Source organism: Peromyscus leucopus, chromosome 20 (assembly GCF_004664715.2).
Source record: "Peromyscus leucopus breed LL Stock chromosome 20, UCI_PerLeu_2.1, whole genome shotgun sequence".
Classification (NCBI taxonomy): domain Eukaryota; kingdom Metazoa; phylum Chordata; class Mammalia; order Rodentia; family Cricetidae; genus Peromyscus; species Peromyscus leucopus.
The window spans coordinates 43160920-43183623 of record NC_051080.1 but is presented as its reverse complement, the minus strand read 5'-3'; the positions used below and the strand labels follow the sequence as shown (position 1 = coordinate 43183623).

The window sequence follows — 22704 nt, the reverse complement described above, 5'->3', positions numbered from 1 at the left end:
AGCTCAACGTCACGTTTACTGCTCATGCAGATAAATCATGTGGAGAATAAACCATGTAATATGCTGACAATAGAAATTGGAAACTTTAAGGTTCTTAGGGATTTATTAACTGGGTTATGTTTCTTAAATGTACATGTGAGCACTACAGTGGAAGTCACTGGATCAAACCAGAGCCAGGACTCCAGAGCCTGAGGAAGGGCCTTCTCAAGTAACTACCAGGGCAACATCAAGAAGAAGAAATTGCCGGATAGTGGTGGCACACACATTTAATCCCAGCACTTGGGAGGCAGAGGCAGGTGGATCTCTGTGAGTTTGAGGCCAGCCTGGGCTACAGAGTGAGTTCCAGGAAAGGCACAAAGCTATACAGAGAAACCCTGTCTCACAAAACAACAACAACAACAACAAAAAAAAAAAAAAAAAAAAAAAGAAAGCAAAAAGAAGAAGAAATTAAGTAGACTTTGATTCTTCTTGCCTTTATAAATTTCACCATTAACACCCTCCCCACCACCACCAAAACATGATCAGTAAGATGGCTCAGTGGATGAAGATGTTCCCACCACAAATGATGGCTTCATTTTGGTCCCTGGAACCAACATGTTGGAAAAAGAGAAGTGACTTCTGCAAGTTGTCATCTGATGCCTTATACTTGCCATGCTGTGTGGCAGTGTATGCACACACAATAAATCCATGAATAATGCTACAGTCATAGGCTCTTTTTTCTTTTTCTTTATAAAATGCTATTTTATAAAGAATTTCTTCAGAAATCCCTTTTCCCCACCTCTGACACATGGAACTTACTATATAGCTGAGGATGATCTTGAACTCCTGATTCTTCGTCCTCCACCTCTCAGTGCCAGAATGACAGTATCACCATATTTGGCTTTTCTTCAAATATCTTACATACATTCCCACATCAATAAAGTTTAAAATTACACTGAATTCTCATTGAGTAATGGATTTAGCAACAGCAGAACCTAAGAGCAGAGTTCCACCAAGAAAGGCTAAAACATAGTACACACATATTTACACGCACGCACGCACGCACGCACATATTTAAACATACATACATACATACACACACAATTTAAACGTTAAAATCTCTACTTTACATTCATATAAAAATTCATCTGAATGGTGTGTCACTGTACCTAGGGGATTTTTCATTACTTTACAGAACAAGTGTACATGTTAATTCAAATCAAATAGGTCTGCAGAAGTGAAAGAGTTGAGGATGTTTAGGAAATTTTTAAAACAGCAACAAAAATCATTATAACCAGTGAAACCACAGTATACCAGAAGACAGATTAGAAATAGGATTATGATTTTTGGCTGTTAGCCTAGAAAGGATAATAAATAATGCTACAATCCACAGACCCAAAGAGGCCAAATAAGAAGATGATGGCTGGGGCGGGGTGGGGTGGGGCACACACATGGATCTTCCTGGGAGGAAAAATAGAGCAGATTTTGCTAGTGGACTTGGGGTGAGTGGGATGAGAACAGGAGATCTCTGGTGTGTGGGGGACGCTGGAGGGAAGAGTACTAAAGAGACCACTGGAACTGGGGGGCAAACCTAGCAAAGTGGAAACTCCCTCCAATCTGTGAGGGTGACCCTAGTGAAGACTCCTAGTAATAGGAGATTTGGAGCCTGAACTGGCCATCTCCTGTAACCAGGCAAGACTTCCAGTGGAGGGACTGGGATACCTACCCAGCCACAAAATCTTGGACCTACAATTTGTCCTGTCTCCAAGACATGCCGGGGCAGTGGTGGCACAGAACTTGAGGGTGGGTCCAATCAAGTTGGACTGGTCCAACTTGAGCCCATGCCATAAGAGGGAGCCCACACTGACACTGCCCGGGGGGCCAGGAGTCAGAGGCTGGACAGACCAGAGACTTGGGATAGAACCAAACAAAAAAAAAAAAAAATTCAACCCAATGATTCCTAATGATACTCTGCTATGCTCATAGATGGGTCCCTAGCCCAATCATCATCAGAGAAGCTTCACCCAGCAGCTGATGGAAACAGATAGAGAGACCCACAGCCATTAGGCAGAGCTCAGGGAATCCTGCAGAAGGGCAGGGGGAGTATTCTAGGAGTAAGATGGATCAAAGACATCAGAACACAACCCATGGAATCAACTAAGCAGGGCTCATAGGGGCTCAGGGAGACTTGGAGGTAATCATGGAGCTTGTATGGGTCTGTGCAAGGTCCTCTGCATATATGTTATGGTTGTGTAGCTTAATGTTTGTTGTAGGAATTTAGCATAGTCACTGTATCCAGGGTAGACATTAGAACAAACAGCTGTTTTCTAGAAGTACTTTGACATTCCTTGAAGAATCCTTGTGAAAAACAGTGACTGTTTTCTGGGAGTTGTAGAATTGTTTTGCTGAAGGGGCTTTGCCGCCATCACATGACTTTGGTCACAAGATGCTTCAGGCACACCTGAAGCTCTTGTATTATTGTGTATTGCACACAATCCATAATAAAGGACTAAAGTCATGAGGGCATGTGATGCTCTCCTTTAGTAAGACATGTAAATGAGACTAAGGACCTTTTGTGTATCAATTAATAAATGGCCTTTGTATGTATGTTGGGGGTTCAGTCCATCAGAGAGGCTGGACCTTCTTGCTGCACACAGACCTTGAAATTTCATCTTGGAGTACCTTCTTTCTTCAACCAACTCTGCAACACAGAACACAATGTCCGTGTGGGCTCCTAACAGGGGGAGCAGGAGGGTCTGATTCTTTGCCTGTCCTTGGGACCTTCCCCCCTACCGGGTTGCCTTGCCCAGCCTTGATGGGAGGGTTTGTGCCTAGTCTTACTTACATCTTGTAATGCCATGTTTGACTGACATCCCTGGGAGGTCTGTTCTTTTCTGAAGGGAAGTGGAGGAGGAGTGGATCTGGAGGAGAGGGGAGGGGCTGGGATGAGCAGCGGAGGGGAAATTGTGGTCGGGATGTAATGTATGAGAGAATAAAAAAAAGAAAAAGGATTACGAACAAGTAAAGGAAAGTAGAGTATATATAATTATACATACATATATATGTATATATACATACACACACACACATACACACACACACACACACACATATATATATATATATATATATATATATATACATAGAGAGAGAGAGAGAGAGAGACAGACAGACAGACAGAGAGAGATGAAAGCAATCCAAAACTAAAAAGGAATGAGAAAAACTGAAAACTAGATGAGAAAATGAATGAACATGTTATACAGGGAAGGACTCATCAAGAGGCTCCTTTAGAAGAAAAGGCCTTAGTAGCCTTTTTAATTCACAGTCTAAGCCCGGCCTCAGTAGTTTCAACTACAATGTAATGTATAATAGATGGAAAGAAAGGCAACCACTCAGAACCTGTGTTGGATATAATCTCATTACTTCAATAATAGGATGAATGAGGCAGCTAATGATTATTTCATAATAAACCAGGAACGACTCAGGAATGATAGCCTATTTTGACACTTTTGTTCTTTGTGGTCATTTAAATGTCACTTGATGGCTAAAGTGACGGTGATTCAGAAATTTTTCTGCAAAAGATCAGTGGGGAAAAAAAATCCCAGGGAGCCACATGTCTTTACAAATAACCTAAAGTTAATTAGAAAAGGCTGCGTCCTTACCAGTTCTGCTCATGCGTCAGCTCTGATTAAATTAAAAAGAAAAAGTCCTTTCACAGTTAAGAACAGCCATGGTTAGCAAAACTTTGAACTGGGCTCAAGTAAGCACATTCCTAATTTTCTGTATGATGTCATAGTGAACACTCCACAGCCGAATTTGTGTTTGCAAGAAGTATGAGTGGCCCTTCAGTGTAAGAAATATCTGATCTAACACTAACTTCTTTCTGTGTAGGCTTACTGTCCAGGGAACAGGTGGCCCTGCTTTCAATTACAGGGGCTAGCATGCCAGTGTGAGGCCTGGATTAGTTCACCTTCTCCCGGGGAATTTTCCTCGGTTGGGAATGGATTTATTATGGCTTCACACATGGACTAGAGCTCATGTCAGCTGAGGGCAGTGACACATCATACGATTCAAATTAACCTGCTGTGGACTGCTCCGCAGGGCTTAGATTGTGTATTAAAATGACGACATTTTAAAAACAGGTTGAAAGAAACCAGGATAGCTGAACTGCAGTGGTTCCAATTTGTTCCAACTAATCTCTCACCTGCTGGAAATACCGTTCCAGGGTTTGTGGTAGCTGCTGCTTTGTGGGTTTCTCCAAGCCACTGACCTCACTAATGGGCACTGTTTGCCTCTGAGGAAGGAGGTGAAGCTTGGAGGGCTTTAGAGGAGTTTGTGATGTGGGGGTTATATATGTCATCTGTCCAAGGTACTATGTAAAGAACACACACACACACACACACACACACACACACACACCCCTCAACAACTCAGGGTCATTTTTAGCAACCTAAATGCATTTGTGCTACCTTGTTGAGAGAAACTGAGCCTAGAAATGGATCTGAAAGGCTAAATCCGAGAGCAACTACGTTCATATCCTTTGTGGGAACTTGAAGGCACTTACAGTTTCCCTCTACATTTCATGATCCCAGTTTTTATTGTTACTGTAACCCAACCTAGAGAACAAGCAAAAAGGAAATAAAAATACATGGTTTAGAGATGTAACAGGAAGACATTCTTTGGTAATGAATGATGTGCACACAGATTTTAAAAACTAATTGCTAAACGATTTTAACGCTAACACCGATGCTGCCATTAAGATCAGAAGTGTCATTGGCTATACTTTGTGTTATCTGTACTGTTCCTTTCAAAGCAGAGCAACGGCGGTGGAGGACAATCTGAACGGCAGGTGTTACCAGTCCTAGCACAAGGAACAGTCCTCTTACAGGTCTACTACCTAACAACAGTAACACAAAATAAAAAACAAACGGAAACCCTAGGAACTTTTTTTGAGTTGCTAATATGAACAACACAATATAATCTTTATATGTTAAAAGATTTTTAACATGCCTTGTGCTTCCCTTTTAATTAATCCTACTTTTGCTACAGCATTTGTGAAGTCTTAAATATAATGGAACAACATGGAAAAACAGTAAGAGAAATGGAATAGTTCTGTGGATTACTACCTACAAGGTGCTGGAACTGACATTGTTTACTGTAAGAAAGATTTGTCTCAGTTGTTAGGCTAGTGTTTTAGAAGGCATGTCACAGAGCTGACATACTAATATTCCTTTAACACAACATAAACAAATAAATGAATGTATTTTTTGATAAAAATGTTTAGGGCTAGAAGAAGTTAAACAACATTCAGTGTTTTCATAATAAAATAAGCATTCTAACCCCTGCTCCTCTTCCTCCATACCGCTCTCTCCTCTACCATAAATGTCTAGCTTGGCTCAACTGTGATTGGTGCCTTTGGAAAACTATCACTTATGAAGGGAAATAATGTGTGCTTACACACGAGTCTAAAAGGAATTTTAATCAGGCATATAAAAGTTCCCAGGCCGTAGCAAAGACACTTACTACCAAACTTGACAACTTGAGTTCCATCACTAAGATCAAAACCAACTCCTGCATGTTGTCTGGTGACCCCCACAAGTGGCCCACCAGACACTTTGTGGCACACACAGACACACAAATAAATCTAAAACAAAACAAAACAAAAACCACTTTGCTACAAATGGTACAATGTCTAGACCAGAAGCACTCATTTCATCTGGAGTGCAGTAGAAACAGACTTCAGCAACATCCACTAAAACACTGTTTGTAGAGATGCATCAGGGACAAATTCAAACTTAAGAAATACAGTTAGAGAATAATTACATTAATTAAATATCTTAAAAGTTTGAATTTCCAAATATATTTTTGCTAATTTTTTTAACTATGAAATCAGAAACGATATATATCTATTTCCAAATTTTGAAAGTACCTTAAGAAAAGCATAAGTATAAATGCTTTAAAACCATTTGCTATGCTTATGTTTTTACTCTGTTGTCATATTAAATGCCAGAATTATGAACTTGTAACTATTCACTCATACGCTGGCATTTCTCTTCAAATAAATGTATCTGGTTGTCTTGCAAATAAGGTGCTCAATTTATCACTGACTTAAAGATCCCACCCTTCTAACAAACAAATCAATAATCTGAACTGTAAGATAACTTCCTAGCCAAACTGAAAGACTGCCTCGTTGTCGGACATTTGTACACTGTGTGAAGATGTATTTGCTGTGATTGGTGTAATAAAAAGCAGAACAGCCAATAGATAAGAGGAGGGATAGGCAGGATTGCCCAGGAGAGAAAGGAAGAGGAGGAGAATCTAGGTGCATGGCAGATGCCAGGAGATACAGAGAGGAAACAGGAGGTGAAAGATGAAAGGGAGGTAATACCATGTGGTAGATTAATAAAAATATGGGTTAATTTAAGTTATAGGAGCTAGTGGGACAAGCCTAAGCTAAGGCCGAGCTTTCATAATTAATAATAAGTTTCCATGTCATGACTTGGGAGCTGGCTGGTGAGACAGAGAAAGACTCGTTCCATTGCCAACAAACAAACAAATAAACAAACAAACAAAACTGAGTCTAAATGAAAAGTAACAAGTAACTCCAAATTCCTGTTTTCTCCTCCAGCAGCTGACTGCATGTTCCACTCTGTTCTACCATATCCAGTGTTACAGAGGAACAGCCCTGTGACCGGGATACCCTGCAACTGATGGAGTGAGGGACGCATGCACCACAGGTCAATGGGAGATGGAGTGAGGGATGCATGCACCACAGGTCAATGGGAGATGGAATGAGGGATGCATGCACCACACGTCAACGGTTGATGGAATGAGGGATGCATGCACCACACATCAACGGCTGATGGAATGTGGGATACATGCACCACAGGTCAATGGCAGATGGAGTGAGGGATGCATGCACCACAGGTCAATGGGAGATGGAGTAAGGGATGCATGCACCACGGGTCAATGGGAGATGGAGTGAGGGATGCATGCACCACAGGTCAATGGGAGATGGAGTGAGAGATGCATGCACCACAGGTCAATGGGAGATGGAGTGAGGGACGCATGCACCACAACGGCTGATGGAGTGAGGGATGCATGCACCACAGGTCAATGGGAGATGGAGTGAGGGACGCATGCACCACAGGTCAATGGGAGATGGAGTGAGGGACGCATGCACCACAGGTCAATGGGAGATGGAGTGAGGGATGCATGCACCACAGGTCAATGGGAGATGGAGTGAGGGACGCATGCACCACAGGTCAATGGGAGATGGAGTGAGGGATGCATGCACCACAGGTCAATGGGAGATGGAGTGAGGGATGCATGCACCACAGGTCAATGGGAGATGGAGTGAAGCAACAGTAATGGAGTGAGTGAGATGCATGCACCACAGGTCAATGGGAGATGGAGTGAGGGATGCATGCACCACAGGTCAATGGGAGATGGAGTGAGGGATGCATGCACCACAACGGCTGATGGAGTGAGGGACGCATGCACCACAGGTCAATGGCAGTGTTCATTTCTTTCTCCTTAGTGGGATATAAATTGTTACTTTTCCCCTACAATTGATTATATCCAATATTTCTTATGCACTAGGAAGTGGGATCCACACTCTTCCAGTCCATCTGCTATCCCATTCCCTAAGATCACATGTGTATATTTGCTATGAATAGAACCTGTTCTTTCTTTCTTTCCTTTTTTATTTTTTTTTTTCAAAACAGTTTCTCTGTGTAGTTTTAGTGCCTGTTCTGGATCTTGTTCTGTACACCAGGCTGGCCTCGAACTCAGAGACCCACCTGGCTCTGCCTCCCTGAGTGCTGGGATTAAAGGTGTGCACCACCACCACCCGGCTAGAACCAGTTCTTCACACTAGCCCTAGAGACATATGCTGCAGAACCAGAGCAGTGAAGATCAGCCCAGGCAGTTCCAGGTCTACTCAGTCCAGACATCAGGACTGGCTTTTTTTTTTTTTTTTTTCCCTTTTAAGATAGGTTTTCTCTGTTAGCCTTGGCTATCCTGGAACTCCATTTTTAGAACAGACTGCCTCTAACTCAGAGATTCACTTGTCTCTGCCTCCTAAGTGCTGAGATTAAAGGCATGCGCCACCACTGCTAGGCAGGACTTGTTTTCTTATCTACCTACCATTATACAGAAATGACTGACAGGCCACAGCATACACATTCAGCATGGTCCACACAGGGATAGTATCTCTCCTCAAAACTCCTACCTTTTAGTTGTTACTGGAGATTCTGAGACAGTCTAATGTCCCTGTTTTAAATTTCTTATGAAGAAACCAATATTCATTTGAGTACTAATACATTCAGGAGTCCTTTAAGTATAACAAACACAAGACTAAATACAGTCAGTTCTAGTAAGCAAACAGTGACGATCACATCAAGGAGGTAAAAACAGGAGGGGGAGATGAAGAGGAGATAGAGAAGGAAACTCCGACCTAGCCATGCTAATCAGCATTGTCCACACAAGGATCAACTCTTCAGAGTCACAGAAACCTACCGTTTGAACAGCTCATCTATCCCTATGACATCAGCCAGTGTTCTTCATGTTCGTTCAGTCTTAGTCTCCTTATTCATAGACTAGGAGAAGAGCAGTAACTGCCCCTTGGCTCTTCAGACCTATGTGAAGATTTGATATTAAGCTATCTATCTAAAACCAAATACTTACTGCCTCTCAAAACCCTTCTTTATGTATTTGAAATAAGTATGCTCATCTATGCATGCTCCCTTATAATATATGGAATCACGAAACTCATCCATCATACATACTATTTTCTTCATATGTAGTAATAAAACTGAGGAACAGAAAATTGCATTAATTCCTTTAGAAGCACATGATTAAGAGGAAAAGCAGCAATAAAATACAAGGTTTCAGCTTCCAGGCAACTATGATTGATGGGTGGGAACCTCCTGCCAGTAAGGATGAAGGTGCTACTCAAATTCACATTTGCTTTGGGAACTTCAGGATGGGCAGCCTAAAGAGAGCATACTTCTGGAAAACAAGCTAGCTATTCACTGTCCACTGACAGACCCGAGGGCAATTGTCTATCTTCACACAGGAAATAAAGTATGCATGATTATGACTTCCATACCTGGTCCATTAAGGAAGTCTTTAATTTGTAGTGTAACAAGGGAAGGTGGAATCCCACTTTTACTGTCTGTTTCTCCAGGAACCGTCTGCAGCCACACAGTGTTATAGTCAAGGGCTTCCGGCAGGGTCTTCCCATGATCTAGGACAAAAGTGAAGGGAAACACACTGATCAAACCACAAACATCTCAGTTTGGTGCATGAATTTGGGTGGACAAATAAGATCAAAGTATGGTTAAACCATTTTATGTAAACGTCCATATTTCCTTTATTCGCATACATATGGTGTGTGCATATAAATATATGTATGTATGTCTAAAACAGATAAACTAAGTATACAAGGGAGGATGATAACACCAGAACTACCAAACTAATTTCCAATCTTAAGTCACAGTGTGTGTGAAGGAAAGACTGCACGCTGAGGACTGGATCCCACTTCACACACACCGCTGGAAACGAAGCGGCAATGTGGCTTGTCAGCGTACAAACGAGGCTCATACACGTTCACAAGATGCAGTGGGCTGAACTACTCAGGGGTTGATCTGTTTCAGAGTTTTCCTGACAGCAAAACCACTTTTCATGGCTGAGCTTTGGAGGTTGCTGTCGGTAGCCTTCCCAAACCCACTTTCCCATGATGAGAAAGTTTGGTCAGCCTTTTACTAGTTCTAATTATGACTACAACTTTAGACTCTATTTTGACATTTTCCATTTTATATGATGTATTTCAATTTTTTCTGTTTAGCATTATATATCCTTTAGGAATATATTTTGGATACTGGTAATGCCAAAGAACTTGCTTTTAAAGACTTGGAAATGTATAGTTTTTTATTTAGATAGCTCTTTAAATAAAAATGACTGTTGTATGTTGGCATATAATATAATAGGCTTTAAAAAGTCTTTTCAATATCCAGTTTTCCTTCAGTTTCACTACTGCTTTATTCTGTGTTTCAATGTCCTTTGAACGCCATTTTTATAGAAATGTTCTTGCCATAGAACCCATCTATCCCATTTTCAGCCTATCTGAAATGTGTTATTAAAGCATTATTTATTTTAGGCTTTATTGATTGGCTTGCTTTCAAGAATAGCATTTACATATAGTATACTATATTCAACATATGGTTATATAGTATTACTGTCATATGTGAACCGGGCATATAAATTCTGCCTTGGAATTTGTGTTTCTTGACCTTATCATGTGATCCTTATGAAAACTGGCACATAAGAACCTGTATGTTATTTCAAAGAAAATCCTGAAAGCGATTGATTGTGATGTCCAATGTGTGTGGTAAAGATCAAACAATAAGCTAGTGCATGCTTCCCTTTTACAGCTGTTAAATTTAAAGCAGGGGAAATAGGAAGAGTAGTCCCATTACACAGGAACAATACACTGTTCTCTCTTTCAAATACAATAGTCATGCCTGGGGAAAGCATGGTAACTTCTTGTTGCTGGACTCAACTCAACTTGAGTTGACTCAACTCAGTATGCAAGAGCTGTGTAACTTATCAGCATCTGAGTGTCTCTTCTCAAGGTATCAGCTATCTACACATCATCAAAAGTGATTCCATCAAGTAAATACTTCCTGTTAGATCTATATAAGGAGACATTTTTCACTTGGAAGAGGAAATAATCAAGCAGTAAATATGATAATCTAACAGATTAAACGTAATGACAATCAATAGAAATCCACTAAATTAGTGCAGAAACACTAACATGACGTATAGAACACTGGCAAGGAAGACTCAAACAACTCGCAGGAAGTACAATTTGCAGGAAGCTGGAAATTTATTGTACTTATGGCATCTAAAAACTATAGACCACTTTCTATACTTTCTAGAGGTAAGGATTCTGAGCAGGCTGTGGGACTCTAACTACATTAACTGATACACATCAATCACAATCCACACTAGAGAATATAAAGACTGACACTGACTAAGAAATCATGAAAAAAAAAGTGTCTGGAAAGTAAGCAGACAGTATGGGTACCACTGAACAGAACCATTGATAATGGTATAGAAACATTAATGGGTGTCAGATCTCAGCATCATTAAATAGACATCTTCACAGAACAAGCTGGACCAACACTAAGACAATCGGCAACACTTATTTTGTTGGTTTGGGAGGGGACATCAACTGTCCTCTAATACTGGAGGCCCTTCTGGAGGGTTTTGTGTGTGTAATAATTGGAGATAGCAAACTAACTTTAGAAATTAGTCCCTCTGAATAGATACACGCACATACATTCACACTTACTGAACATCTATTTCCCATTTTCCTACAGGGTTCCTTTTCCTACTGACTTCTAGGAACTGATTGTTTGCTCTTAGTATGCTAGATGTCTTTCAACTGCATTCTAATGTTCTGTGCATGCAGACATCATTTAACAGATGTAGGGAAAAAAAGATATACTTTCAAAAACTTATTTTTAGGTAATTATGAATCTACTCCTAGCATTTGGGGAAACATGTTTTGCTTTTCTTCTTAAATTTTCACTATTTAATTCTTCAGGAGAGTACATAAGATAAACATGAAAATCTACTCACCTTTACTGTTCACCAGGGATATACAAGTTAAAATGAAGAATCAAATTTTCATTAATTGGAATAGATAAAAGATCATTATGTTAAGTGCGGGTGGTGGAGAGGAAATGGTTACTCCTACATGTGGTAGACATGACTGAACATGCAGGGTTCTTGCACAGACAGGACAAAGACCAGATAACTTTTCATTAAAATTCTAAATATCCATGCCCTTGGAATCAGAAATGACATCTGCAAACATCTACAGTTTCACAGAAACACTTAAAAACACAGAGATTAATGTTCAAAGAAGTTGACTTCAAAATAATTTGAACCAATCAAAATTCAGGAAAAAAATATTCACCTAAAGAAGAGAACAGTAATTGTGACAGCACTGGGAACACTGCCTGGACTGCGACGCCCTGACGAGACTCAGGCCACACTACCATAGAAGACCTCAACACACTGTTTAGTTAATAAAACAGACACAGCCGAAATGGATTTAGTAAATACAAATATGACCCCCCTTCCACACACAAATATATATTTATTCATTCATTCATTTTTGAGACATGGTCATAGCTTGGATTGTCCAAGAACTAGGTAAACTGATCTGATCCACATCTGTTCGCCTCCTGACTGCTAGGATTAAAGGTGGATACCACAACACCTGGCCATTTTTTTTTTTTAAGTACTAGAACACCATTTTTTTTTTTTTTTTTTTTTGGTTTTTGGTTTTTTCAAAATAGGGTTTCTCTGTGTAGCTTTGCGCCTTTCCTGGCTGGCCTCGAACTCATCAAGATCCGCCTGCCTCTGCCTCCCGAGTGCTGGGATTAAAGGTGTGCGCCACCACCACCCGGCTAGAACACCATTCTTGAGACAAGCTTAAGCACATGCTGATATATGGAACTGTAAGTTATTCAGGATGGAGGATAAAATAGGACTCTTTACTAAAGAATTTAAGAAGGTAATAGGAATGGGAATGGAAAGCTAATTCTGAAAATGCGTCTGAGTGTTTTTCAGGTTGGTAAGGTTTTGTGCAGGTGCCTCATAGGACAGAAGTTGGAGGGTCTGGCCACCGTGAGCTCTGGCAAGAAATCAGTTCTGGGCCAATTACAGAGCTCTGACTAGGCAGGGGAGACAGTAAACCAACTGGGAAGAATCAAAGCAGAGCCAGAACTAGGAATTAAAGCAACTATAGACATCTACGAAATCTAGCCAAGGAAACTAGCACTTGGAGGGCTACTTCTTGACAAAGTATTTGGATAACTGGGTTGAAAAAGTGTATACGGACTTAAAAGGTTGACAGAATAATTGAACTTAGAAACATCCAAAATATGTGAGTTCAGAGCTGATGGTTACTGAATGCAAAAACAGGACTTGTTGGTCAATTTCTAGTTTATTCTACTGATAGGCAGTCCTGGCGGCTGCTGAAGCAGTGGTGGTAAAGGTGTGTGAGAATGATCGTGGATTGTCTCACTTCCAACACCGCTGCGTGCTCTAATGACCACACAATGAAAAAGACAATGTCTGGACCTCCTGAGTGCTATCTTCAATTTAATTTCTCCTAGGTATCATCATCAGGACCAGACAATTGGATGTGCACTATATATTCTTCCAGGCCCTATACCTGAGAAAGCACCAGATAAACTGAGATTAAAGGAGCTTGTAAAGATTGTATACATGAAGTGACAGACAGCGACAGCTGTTTCCTATTGGATGCTCCTCCAGGCTTTTCATATGTAGTAAGCACTTATTTATTAAGTACTGGAAGCTCTCAAAGAGGATAAACTGCCGGTGTGGATGAGTGCAGTTAATTTCTTGTTTCTAAGCCTAAGAAACTAGGGCAAGGTTTTTTTTTTTGTTTTTTTTTGTTGTTTTTTGTTTTTTTTTTGTTGTTGTTGTTTTTCTTAAATGAGAAACCAGGGGTGGGAAATGGAACGGAAAAAGTGATGAACTGCTCATAGCCATACATTTTATTCAAGGTGAGAAAGTCAGGTCAGAGAGTTAGCAACAAGGTTGTAATACTTTCTTTTAGGAAGACTTGCAAAAGAAAATAATCTATCACACTAAAGTACCCAAAGAGACCAATCCACAAAGCCTCCTTTCAGTGTCTACGGAAGTGATTACAAAAGCTAATCCCAGGATAGTCAAAACCATGGCTTTCAGAAGGTTGATCATGGAGGCCTATCTGCTGATGGACAATGGCTTTGTCCTACTTTGGGAATGCTTCCACTAAACCTGGGACAGTCATCTTGGAAAGTGCTGCTGTTATTTTTACTTCCTAACAGATAGTCACAGTAAGTGTATCATTTCGATTGTACAAAATACAACATAATTCGGGACAGACAATTCAAAATAGGTGCAGAGATAAATCTCCAAGAGTTCTTTGAAATTTCCTATTTACCACAAAATGTTTGATAAGCTCACATAACAGTGAAATAATACCATTTAAAAAGCTTTATTAATTATTCTTTTTCCACCAGAGGATGAAGGTGTGTTTCTGTTATAAAAAAAGCTGAATTTTTATTTAGGTACTAAAGGGAAACATATTTCCTTTTGCCGTAGATCTCAGTGTTGTTTCCTTCTTTGAGAGTGACATGGCAGTGACCAGATGATGAGGCCCAGGTACTGTCCAGTAGGTTCTTCTAAATGCTTATTCCCACCACAGAGACAAAAACATAATACTTACATTCATTTGTTCCCACCATAGAGACAAAAACACATCCTTCCATTCATTTGTTTATTCAATCATTCATTCATGTGTGTGTGCGTGCTGGTGGAGGCAAGGCGGCACTGGGCCCCACGAAGCTGCAGTCACAGCTGCCTGACATGGGTGCTAGAAACAGAACCCTGGTTCTAAAAGAGCAGCAAGCACTTTTAATAGATCAGCCATCTCTCCCAGCCCCCAGTACATTTTATGAGTAATGAATTTTGAATTTTAAAAAGCCAAGCACATAGAAATCTATTTACTTATAAGTTACTATCTCTTACAGAAAGGTCTTCAAAGCCAGTATAACTCTGTCCTCATCCTCACCTTGTATCTTAATGTTGCTTACACCAGCCGCACCGGCGCTCCGGAGGGAACTGGTCAAGTAATGCCAGAAAGAGAGATTAGTCCAGTAGTGATTTTCTCTGGCAGTTCCAGGCAACATATTTTGTTGTGATAGGTACAAGTAACCAGAGCCACAAAAATGTTTTGATTACACTGGTACAATTTTTGTAATACCTGTATCAGTAATTTTCCTCCTTGCTGTGACAGAATACCCCAAGAAAAGCAACCCAGAAAGGGTTCATTTTGGCTCCTAGTCCCAGAGTACAATACATCAAGGTAAACCAATCCTGGTGGTAGAAGCTTGAGGCAGCAGCTGGTCCTGAAGCAGAGAGAGACCAATGCTACTGGTGCTCAGCTCACTTTCTAATTCTTTTTTTTTTTTTCCCAAGTGTTAATTCTGCTCTATTAGTCAACTGGAAAACTAGACAATCCTCCAGTCTAGGGAGGCATTAACTTAATCCTCTTCTTCATCATCACCAGCTCCAGCACCACCACCACCCTGGCCCTTCTTGGCATTCTTCCTCTTCACTCGGCCTGGGCGGCCACCACCATAAGGAGAATGGAGGGAGAAATCAATGTGCTTCTGGGAGTCCAGACGGACAATGAAGGATGGAATGTTCACCACCTGCTTGCGGACCCTGATACGACACTGGCAGATGAGCACACGGGCATGGTGAATAGATTTAGCCAGACCCAGCTTAAAGACCTGAGTCTGCAGCCGCCTCTCCAAGAAATCCTCAATCTTCAGGCCCAGGATGTAATCCAGCTTCATCTTGCCCTCATCTAGCACCCCAATTCGAACAAGTCGCCTCAGCAGAGCATTGCCTTCAAAAAGACACCGTGGGTCCTTTTCGTCCAGTGTCAGCAGCTCCAGGGCGTGGATCTTAGCTAGGGTAAATTTGACCCTCCAGACCTCACGTTTGTTCCGGAGCCCATACTCTCCGATCAGCTTCAGTTCCTGGTCAAGACGCGATTTCTCGAAGGGTCTCCGTAGGGTCACATAGGTTTTGAGACAAACCCAACTTCTGGCAACCGGCATGTTAGATTCTCTAGGCCCACCGCGCCTACGAACTCACGCCTGTGACCTCACTTTCTAATTCTTATTCAGCATAGGTCTCCAGTTCATGGGATGGTACTGTCCATAGCTAGGGAATCACTTCCCATCTTAATTAACCTAACGTAGAAATTCCCTGATGGGCATGCTCTCAATTAGCCTATCTTGTTAAGATTTCACAGTCATGCCTGGAGGTTTGTTTTGCAGGTGATTCTAGGTCCTGTCAAGGTGACAATATTAATCACAAGACCCTGGTCTACTGTGGATATGAGTGCTAACTCAGATATGATATACCGTAAGGGTATTAAATTTCCCTCTGGTGGAAAGCTCTTGTAAATTTCTGCTCATGAAAAAGTCTAGTAAAATTTAAAGGATGATTGATTATTGGGGCTTTGCTATATATACCTCATTGTAACTATATTTCCCTGTTTTTTTTTTTTGGTTTTTCGAGACAGGGTTTCTCTATGTGGCTTTGAGCCTTTCCTGGAACTCACTTGGTAGCCCAGACTGGCCTCGAACTCACAGAGATCCGCCTGGCTCTGCCTCCCAAGTGCTGGGATTAAAGGCGTGCGCCACCACCGCCCGGCTTCCCTGTTTGTTTTTAAGCTGAGGCCCCTCTATGTTCCCTAAGCTGGTAAATGGAAACAGTGTCACTCAGTATCACCTCTACTGACATACCAATCCATTAAGTTGGGCATGCAAAATAGCAACCCATCATAGTTCATAAGCAATATAGCCCAAACGTGTTAATGGTACAAGCAAGTTACTTGAAGTGGCTGTCCAAATGCCTATGGGTCCTACTCCGGTTCCAATGCTTTTTGCATCCAAATATGTACCTGTGGTTTCATGGTATCTATTCTATGACTGGTTGACTGAGAAAGAGAAGGCTAGGGCATGGTTTACAGATGGTTCTGCACACTCTTTAGGTATCACCCAGAAGTGGGCAATCTAAAGGACTACATTCTCTTTCTGGGATAGAACTCTTCACAATGGATAGAATTTCAGTGCACGTGATCATACATTTTTCTTGGAAGGAGAAATGGCCAGATATATGTTTATATAGTGATTTATGGGGTAATGTTTTTGCTCAGTGGTCAAAGACTGGAAAACTGGTGAGAAAGGCATCTGAAGAAGAGATAGGTAGACAGATCAATCCATGTGGACAAAGGATGTGAAGACACTTGCATCCATGTAAACACTCATCAAAAGGTGACTTCAGCAAGGGAGAAGTTCAATAATCAAGTAAATAAGATAATCTGTTCCGTGGATAACCACCCCCTTTTGCTGGCCATTACCATCATTGCACAGGGGCTCATGAACAAAATGGCCACAGTGGCTGAAACAGGAGTTACACTTGGACTCAACAACATGGACTGATTATGGCTTCTAATGAATAGGAAATCTTCCAACAGCAGAGATCAACACTAGATCCCTGGGATGGTATCATTTCCCAGAGCAACCAGCCAGCAACCTAGTGACATGTTAATTTCATTGGACTACTTCCATCATGGAAAGGGCAGTGTCCTGTCCTTACTAGGACAAATATTTTACAGTTATTGATTTGCTTTTTACTGAATCTAATACTTCTGCCAAAACCACCATACTTGGACTTATAGGATGCCTTATTCAACATCTCATATTTTATGCAGCATTGTTTCTGACCAAGGAACTAACTTCACAAGAAAGAGACGTGTGATACTAGGCCCATGCCCATGGAATCAATTCATCTTAACATTTCCCCATCATCCCAAAGCAGCTGCCTTAATAGAATGGTGGAATGGGCTTTTAAAAACACAGTTATCATGCCAAATTAGATGTCCAAAGCCTGTAGGGCTCATTCAGAGTTCTTCAAAAGTCAGCATATGATTTAAACCAGTATCTAATGTATGATAATACTTTTCCTACAGCCAGGACTCACTGGTCCAGGAATCAATGGGTAGAAATCACTCCCCATCAACTCTACTGACCCACTAGAAAAAAACTGGTTCATGCTCTCATGACCTTCTGCTCCACTGGCCTACAGACGAGGGGGATGAGCTTCTATAAGAGGACCACTACACACATTCCATTGAACTGGTAGGTTAGACCACAGCCACTTTGGGCTACTGATGTCCTTGAGTCAAGAGAGTAAGAGAGAGTTATAGTGTTCAGAGTGGTGGATGATTCAGATCACTAGAGGTAAACTGGACTGCTTCTTCTCAACAGAGTCACCAAAGATTATGAATGTAGGAGATCCTTTGGGTATCTCTTGGTATTATTAAGTTTTGTCATTAAGGTCAATGAGAAACTGCAATAACCTAATACAGGCAGGATGACAAAGGGTTCAGACACTTCAGGAATGAGGTTATGGTTAGTCTCTCCAAGTTGAAGCACTTGTTGAGGATAGAGGAAATACATAATGGGTATTTGAAGAAGGTGGGTACAATATCAGCTAATGCCATGTGACGAGATTCAGACACAGGACTGTAATTGCCAAAAGCATTTCTGTTCTATTTTTTTTGTAAAGAGTGTGTGTGTGCGCGCGCGCGCGCACACACACACGCACGCACGCACGCACGCGCGCGCAGATATTTGTGTTCCCCAACCCATAGCAACTGAGATAATATCAGTAGATAAGTGTTGTAGATTGGTGTTATTATATTTAAATTGCAGGACACTAAAAAACTAAATTCCTCAAGGTACTCTGCCACCTATTCTAGGGAAAAAGAATACATTAGTGTTTGTATGTGGAAAAGTGAAATCATGGCTTTGTTGCTGGTTTTATTTGGAAATTAAGCATTACTGTTGCTGTTCTCCTATTTCATGCTCCTATTAGGATGGCCCAGCAGCCTCACTTAAAGCGTTCAACTGTTTTTCTAGTCCACAGTCTCAAAGTTTCTATATTCCCACAACGAACAGCATGGTCAGGCCTGTCATAGCAATACCAACATCTGTCTTGGTCACTGTTCTACTACTGTAAAGGGACACCATGATGAAGAAAACTCTTTTTTAAAAAAGTACGTAATAGTTTTAGAGGTTTAGTCCATTTTAATCATGGCAGGGAACATGATGTCATAAAGGCAGGCACTGGAGTAGTAGCTGAGAGTAGTAGTCCCTGATCCACACGCAGAGAGAGATGAGAGAGAGAGAGACAGACAGACAGACACACACACAGACACACACACAGACACACACACACACACACACACACACACAGTCTGGGCCTGGCTAGGGCTTTTGAAACCTCAAAGCCCAAAAGCCCACCCCCACTGACACATTTCCTCCGACAAGGCCACATCTCCTAATCCTTTTTAAATAATGCCACCCCTGATGACTAAGCATTCAAACATATTAGCCTATGGAAGCCATTCAAACTACCACAATGTGTATGTTATACCTTTTATTGTCTATTCTATCTAGTTTAATTTTCTTTATCTCCAATCTAAAATAAGAGGGATATAATAAAAAAGGTAAAAATAATAAGAAAGTTTGGTCACCAGTTGTAACATATAAAAAAAGCTACTTTATATAAAAATAAAACGAATCACCAAGGCTTCAAATAACGAATACATTTTACATCCCTATTAAACATTACAGATCTGACAATTTCCTTTTATTTCACTTCTAATGATTATCAAAATTCTACTCGTACACTCTTTTTCATCCATGAGAAGTATATGGCCTACATATGAACCAAGGAAGTAAACAACCCTTAAGCCAGAGCAGCCAGCTCTCAATGTTCTGAACTGGATGGAAGGATGATACTGAAACAAGACCCCACTATGAATCACAAATAAGTCACTGAGTATAGCAAAATTCCAATTTCCACTGGCTTTTTTTTTTTTTTTTTTTTTTTTTTTTTGATGAAGCTTCACAGAGAGCCACAGTGCAGCATGATAAAGTACCGCAGGTGTCACAGTAATTGTAGTACACTTAAAAGATTCCTTCCTTGAGGACTCGGGGACCCCATAGCTACAACATTTCTCTAAATACTTGAGAAAAAGCCATCTTTTAGCTAAGTCCTTTTAGGCCCAGTCAAGAATGGGTACAACTGTGGCTGAAGAGATTGCTCAGTAAGTACAAACACTTGCTGTTCAGGGAAGCTGGTGGTTTCCCATCATCCATATGGTGCCTCATAACTGTCTGTAACTCCAGTTCCAGAAAAATCTGGTGCCCTTTTCTAGTCACCATGAGCACCAGACATGAATGTGGCACATACACATACATGAAGGCAAAACACCCAATACACATAAAACCAAATCATAAAAAAGGAATCTTTATTGATGACAGAGCTTGTCGATAATTTGACCACTGGATGTGGAAAAGGAAAACAAATATATAATATGTAAGCTTTTCTGTATTTGTTTTATGATTTATAGTTTAAATAGCTAGTCTTTCTTTGTTAAAAAGCCACAGAATCAAATGTAGTCTATGAGGTCCTATAGTACCTGAAAATTAAATTGTGAAGGAATCTAGGTAAAGAATATGTTCTACACTCCTCCACTGTTGGTGGGAATGTAAACTTGTACAACCACTGTGGAAATCAGTATGGCGGTTTCTCAGAAAATTAGGAATCGAACTACCTCAAGACCCAGCCATCCCACTCTTGGGCATATACCCAAGGAATGCTGATTTATACCATAAAGATACATGCTCAGCTATGTTCATAGCAGCACTATTTGTAATAGCCAGAACCTGGAAACAACCTAGATGCCCATCAACGGAAGAATGGATGAAAAAAATGTGGTACATATACACAATGGATTACTACTCAGCAGAGAAAAACAATGAAAGCATGAAATTTGCAGGCAAATGGATGGAACTAGAAAAAATCATCCTGAGTGAGGTAACCCAAACCCAGAAAGACAGTTATGGTATGTACTCACTCATAGGTGGATTCTAGATATAAAATAAAGAACAATCAGACCACAACCCATAGAACCATAGAGGCTATATATATAGCATGGAGGTCCCTAGGACGACTGTGGCTTATAATAAATTTCAGTTTTACTCAATTATTGAAAAAAAAAATAGCCAAATGAATGGAAACACATGAACTATGAACCAAAGGCTGAGGGGTCCCCAGCTGGATCAGGCCCTCTGAATAGGTGAGACAGTTGATTGGCTTGATCAGTTTGGGAGGCAACTAGGCAGTGGAACCAAGTCCTGTGCTCATTGCATGAGTTGGCTGTTTGAAACCTGGAACTTATGCAGGGACACTTGGCACAGTCTGGGAGGAAGGGACTGGACCTCCCTGGACTGAGTCTACCAGGTTGATCGCAGTCCTCGGGGGAGACTTGTCCTGGAGGAGGTGGGAATGGAGGGTGGGCTGGGGGTAAGGGGAGGAGGTGGGAGGGGGAGAATAGGGGAACCCATGGCTGATATGTAGAACTGAATGGTATTGTAAAATTATATATATATATATATTATATAAAAGAATATGTTCTAATAATTCAGTGCTGGACAGAAAATGACGAGGAGTCCAATTCTGAACTGTACTGGATTCCAGGTGAGCGGCAGCTCATTTTGTTGCCCAGGCATCTGCACAGATATGTAAGTGCTCTTTTGCCATGTCCTGCTGTTCTGTATCCTACAGCAATGAGAAAGAATGGATTAAAGTGTCCTTGGTTCTTACTTTTAGAAATCAGTCTTCCTCACCTTGCTGGATGGAAGTTGGTATTGCTACTTCATGATGGTAACCAGAGGGTAACGTGTGCAATAACAATTCAATGCATTTCTTTTGACTTTGTATTTTGTTTTGTTTTGCTCTTTCTTTGATATTCTAAATCTTCCCTATTTGGTTGTTTTCATGTTAAATTATAGCACGAGTTTCAAATATTTTATACGATAACATTTGATTAAAATTTAGTGCAACTTAACACGGGTACTTGCTCTCCTATTTAATAAAAAGTAGTCATACGTCCAAGGAAGACGAACTTAATTCTAACTGTAAACATCCGTTTTCTAAGCAAAGAGTTCAGTAATGTTAAAATGTACAAAAGTATACAGAGCAGATATTGCTGCAGCACTTTTATAAAGAAATTTATATCATCAAAAATTTAGTTGCTGCATGAAAGAAACTGGGCAGCAGAACTAAGATGAAAAGTCACGTCTTGTGATTTTCTTTCCAATGTATTTCATCATATATTATTAATCCTCCACAACGATTCTCACATACTTCTCATTACCTTCCTCCCTGAGCGATGCATTTAAGCAATCTACTTATTTGACAAAATGTGTAAATTAGTTTCACTTCATTTTACAGACCAGCAAGAAATCTTCCCAGAAGCTACATTTTCAGATAAATGTTCAAGTTGTGATCCTTATGACATTGAAGTCACAGGTTAATTCTAAGCTTTTCCAGGGACATTAACAACCTTATATTCTAAAGACACATGCAATTCAGTCCTTTTCATAAAGCCATAATGACTCAATGAAATCAAGATATGATTTATGAGGTGTAAGAAACTAGTTTATGATTTTTCAACTGTTGGTTTACTCAAATGTCCTTGGCACATGTTCTCCAGTCCTGTTTGAAAGGGTGATCCAGCCAACTGATGTAACTGAGACATTTCACGTTGCACAATAGCTTTAATGACACTGAGACAGAGGAATTATTTTTAGCCTATTACAATCACTATTTTAAATAGACTTAAAGGTGGTAACACAGAATAATAAAAGCAACCTCAATAACATTAGCGTTTATTAAACTCTGCCACACAATGAACTAAGAATAGCAAATATACATTGTCTGTTCCTCCTGACAGCCCCAAGAAGCTGCTACCAGTGTCATCCCCATGTCACAGATAGTGACACTAAAGCTTAGAGAGATTACGATTAACTTGCTTACAGCCATACAGAGATATTAAAAACACAGAGCTGAAATTAGAACTCAATACTGATCATCTCTAAATCTAGAACTCTTATTGGGTTCCACTCAATGTCTGACTCTTTAGTGGACTTTACCTCATATCTACAGCATTTGAAAATACAGAAAAATATCCAATGTTAC

General features: G+C 40.5%; 2 protein-coding genes across 5 annotated transcripts in view; both read right to left on the bottom strand.

The window, feature by feature from the left end:
* Vps13b (vacuolar protein sorting 13 homolog B) overlaps positions 1–22704 on the bottom strand; it is a 527154-nt gene that overhangs the window by 159418 nt on the left and 345032 nt on the right. For all 4 annotated transcript variants that reach the window (XM_028884474.1, XM_028884475.1, XM_028884476.1 and 1 more), the window contains one exon: positions 9092–9229. In XM_028884474.1, the coding sequence (XP_028740307.1) occupies positions 9092–9229 (138 nt within the window). The remainder of the gene's footprint in view (positions 1–9091; positions 9230–22704) is intronic.
* On the bottom strand, positions 15042–15717 carry LOC114703632 (40S ribosomal protein S9-like). The gene has a single exon (XM_037197727.1). The coding sequence runs from the start codon at positions 15696–15698 to the stop codon at positions 15114–15116; it is 585 nt and encodes a 194-aa protein (XP_037053622.1). The 5' UTR covers positions 15699–15717; the 3' UTR covers positions 15042–15113.

Excerpts from the sequence above, each read along its gene's own strand:
- LOC114703632 (XM_037197727.1), bottom strand. The coding sequence starts at position 15,698 with ATGCCGGTTGCCAGAAGTTGGGTTTGTCTCAAAACCTATGTGACCCTA.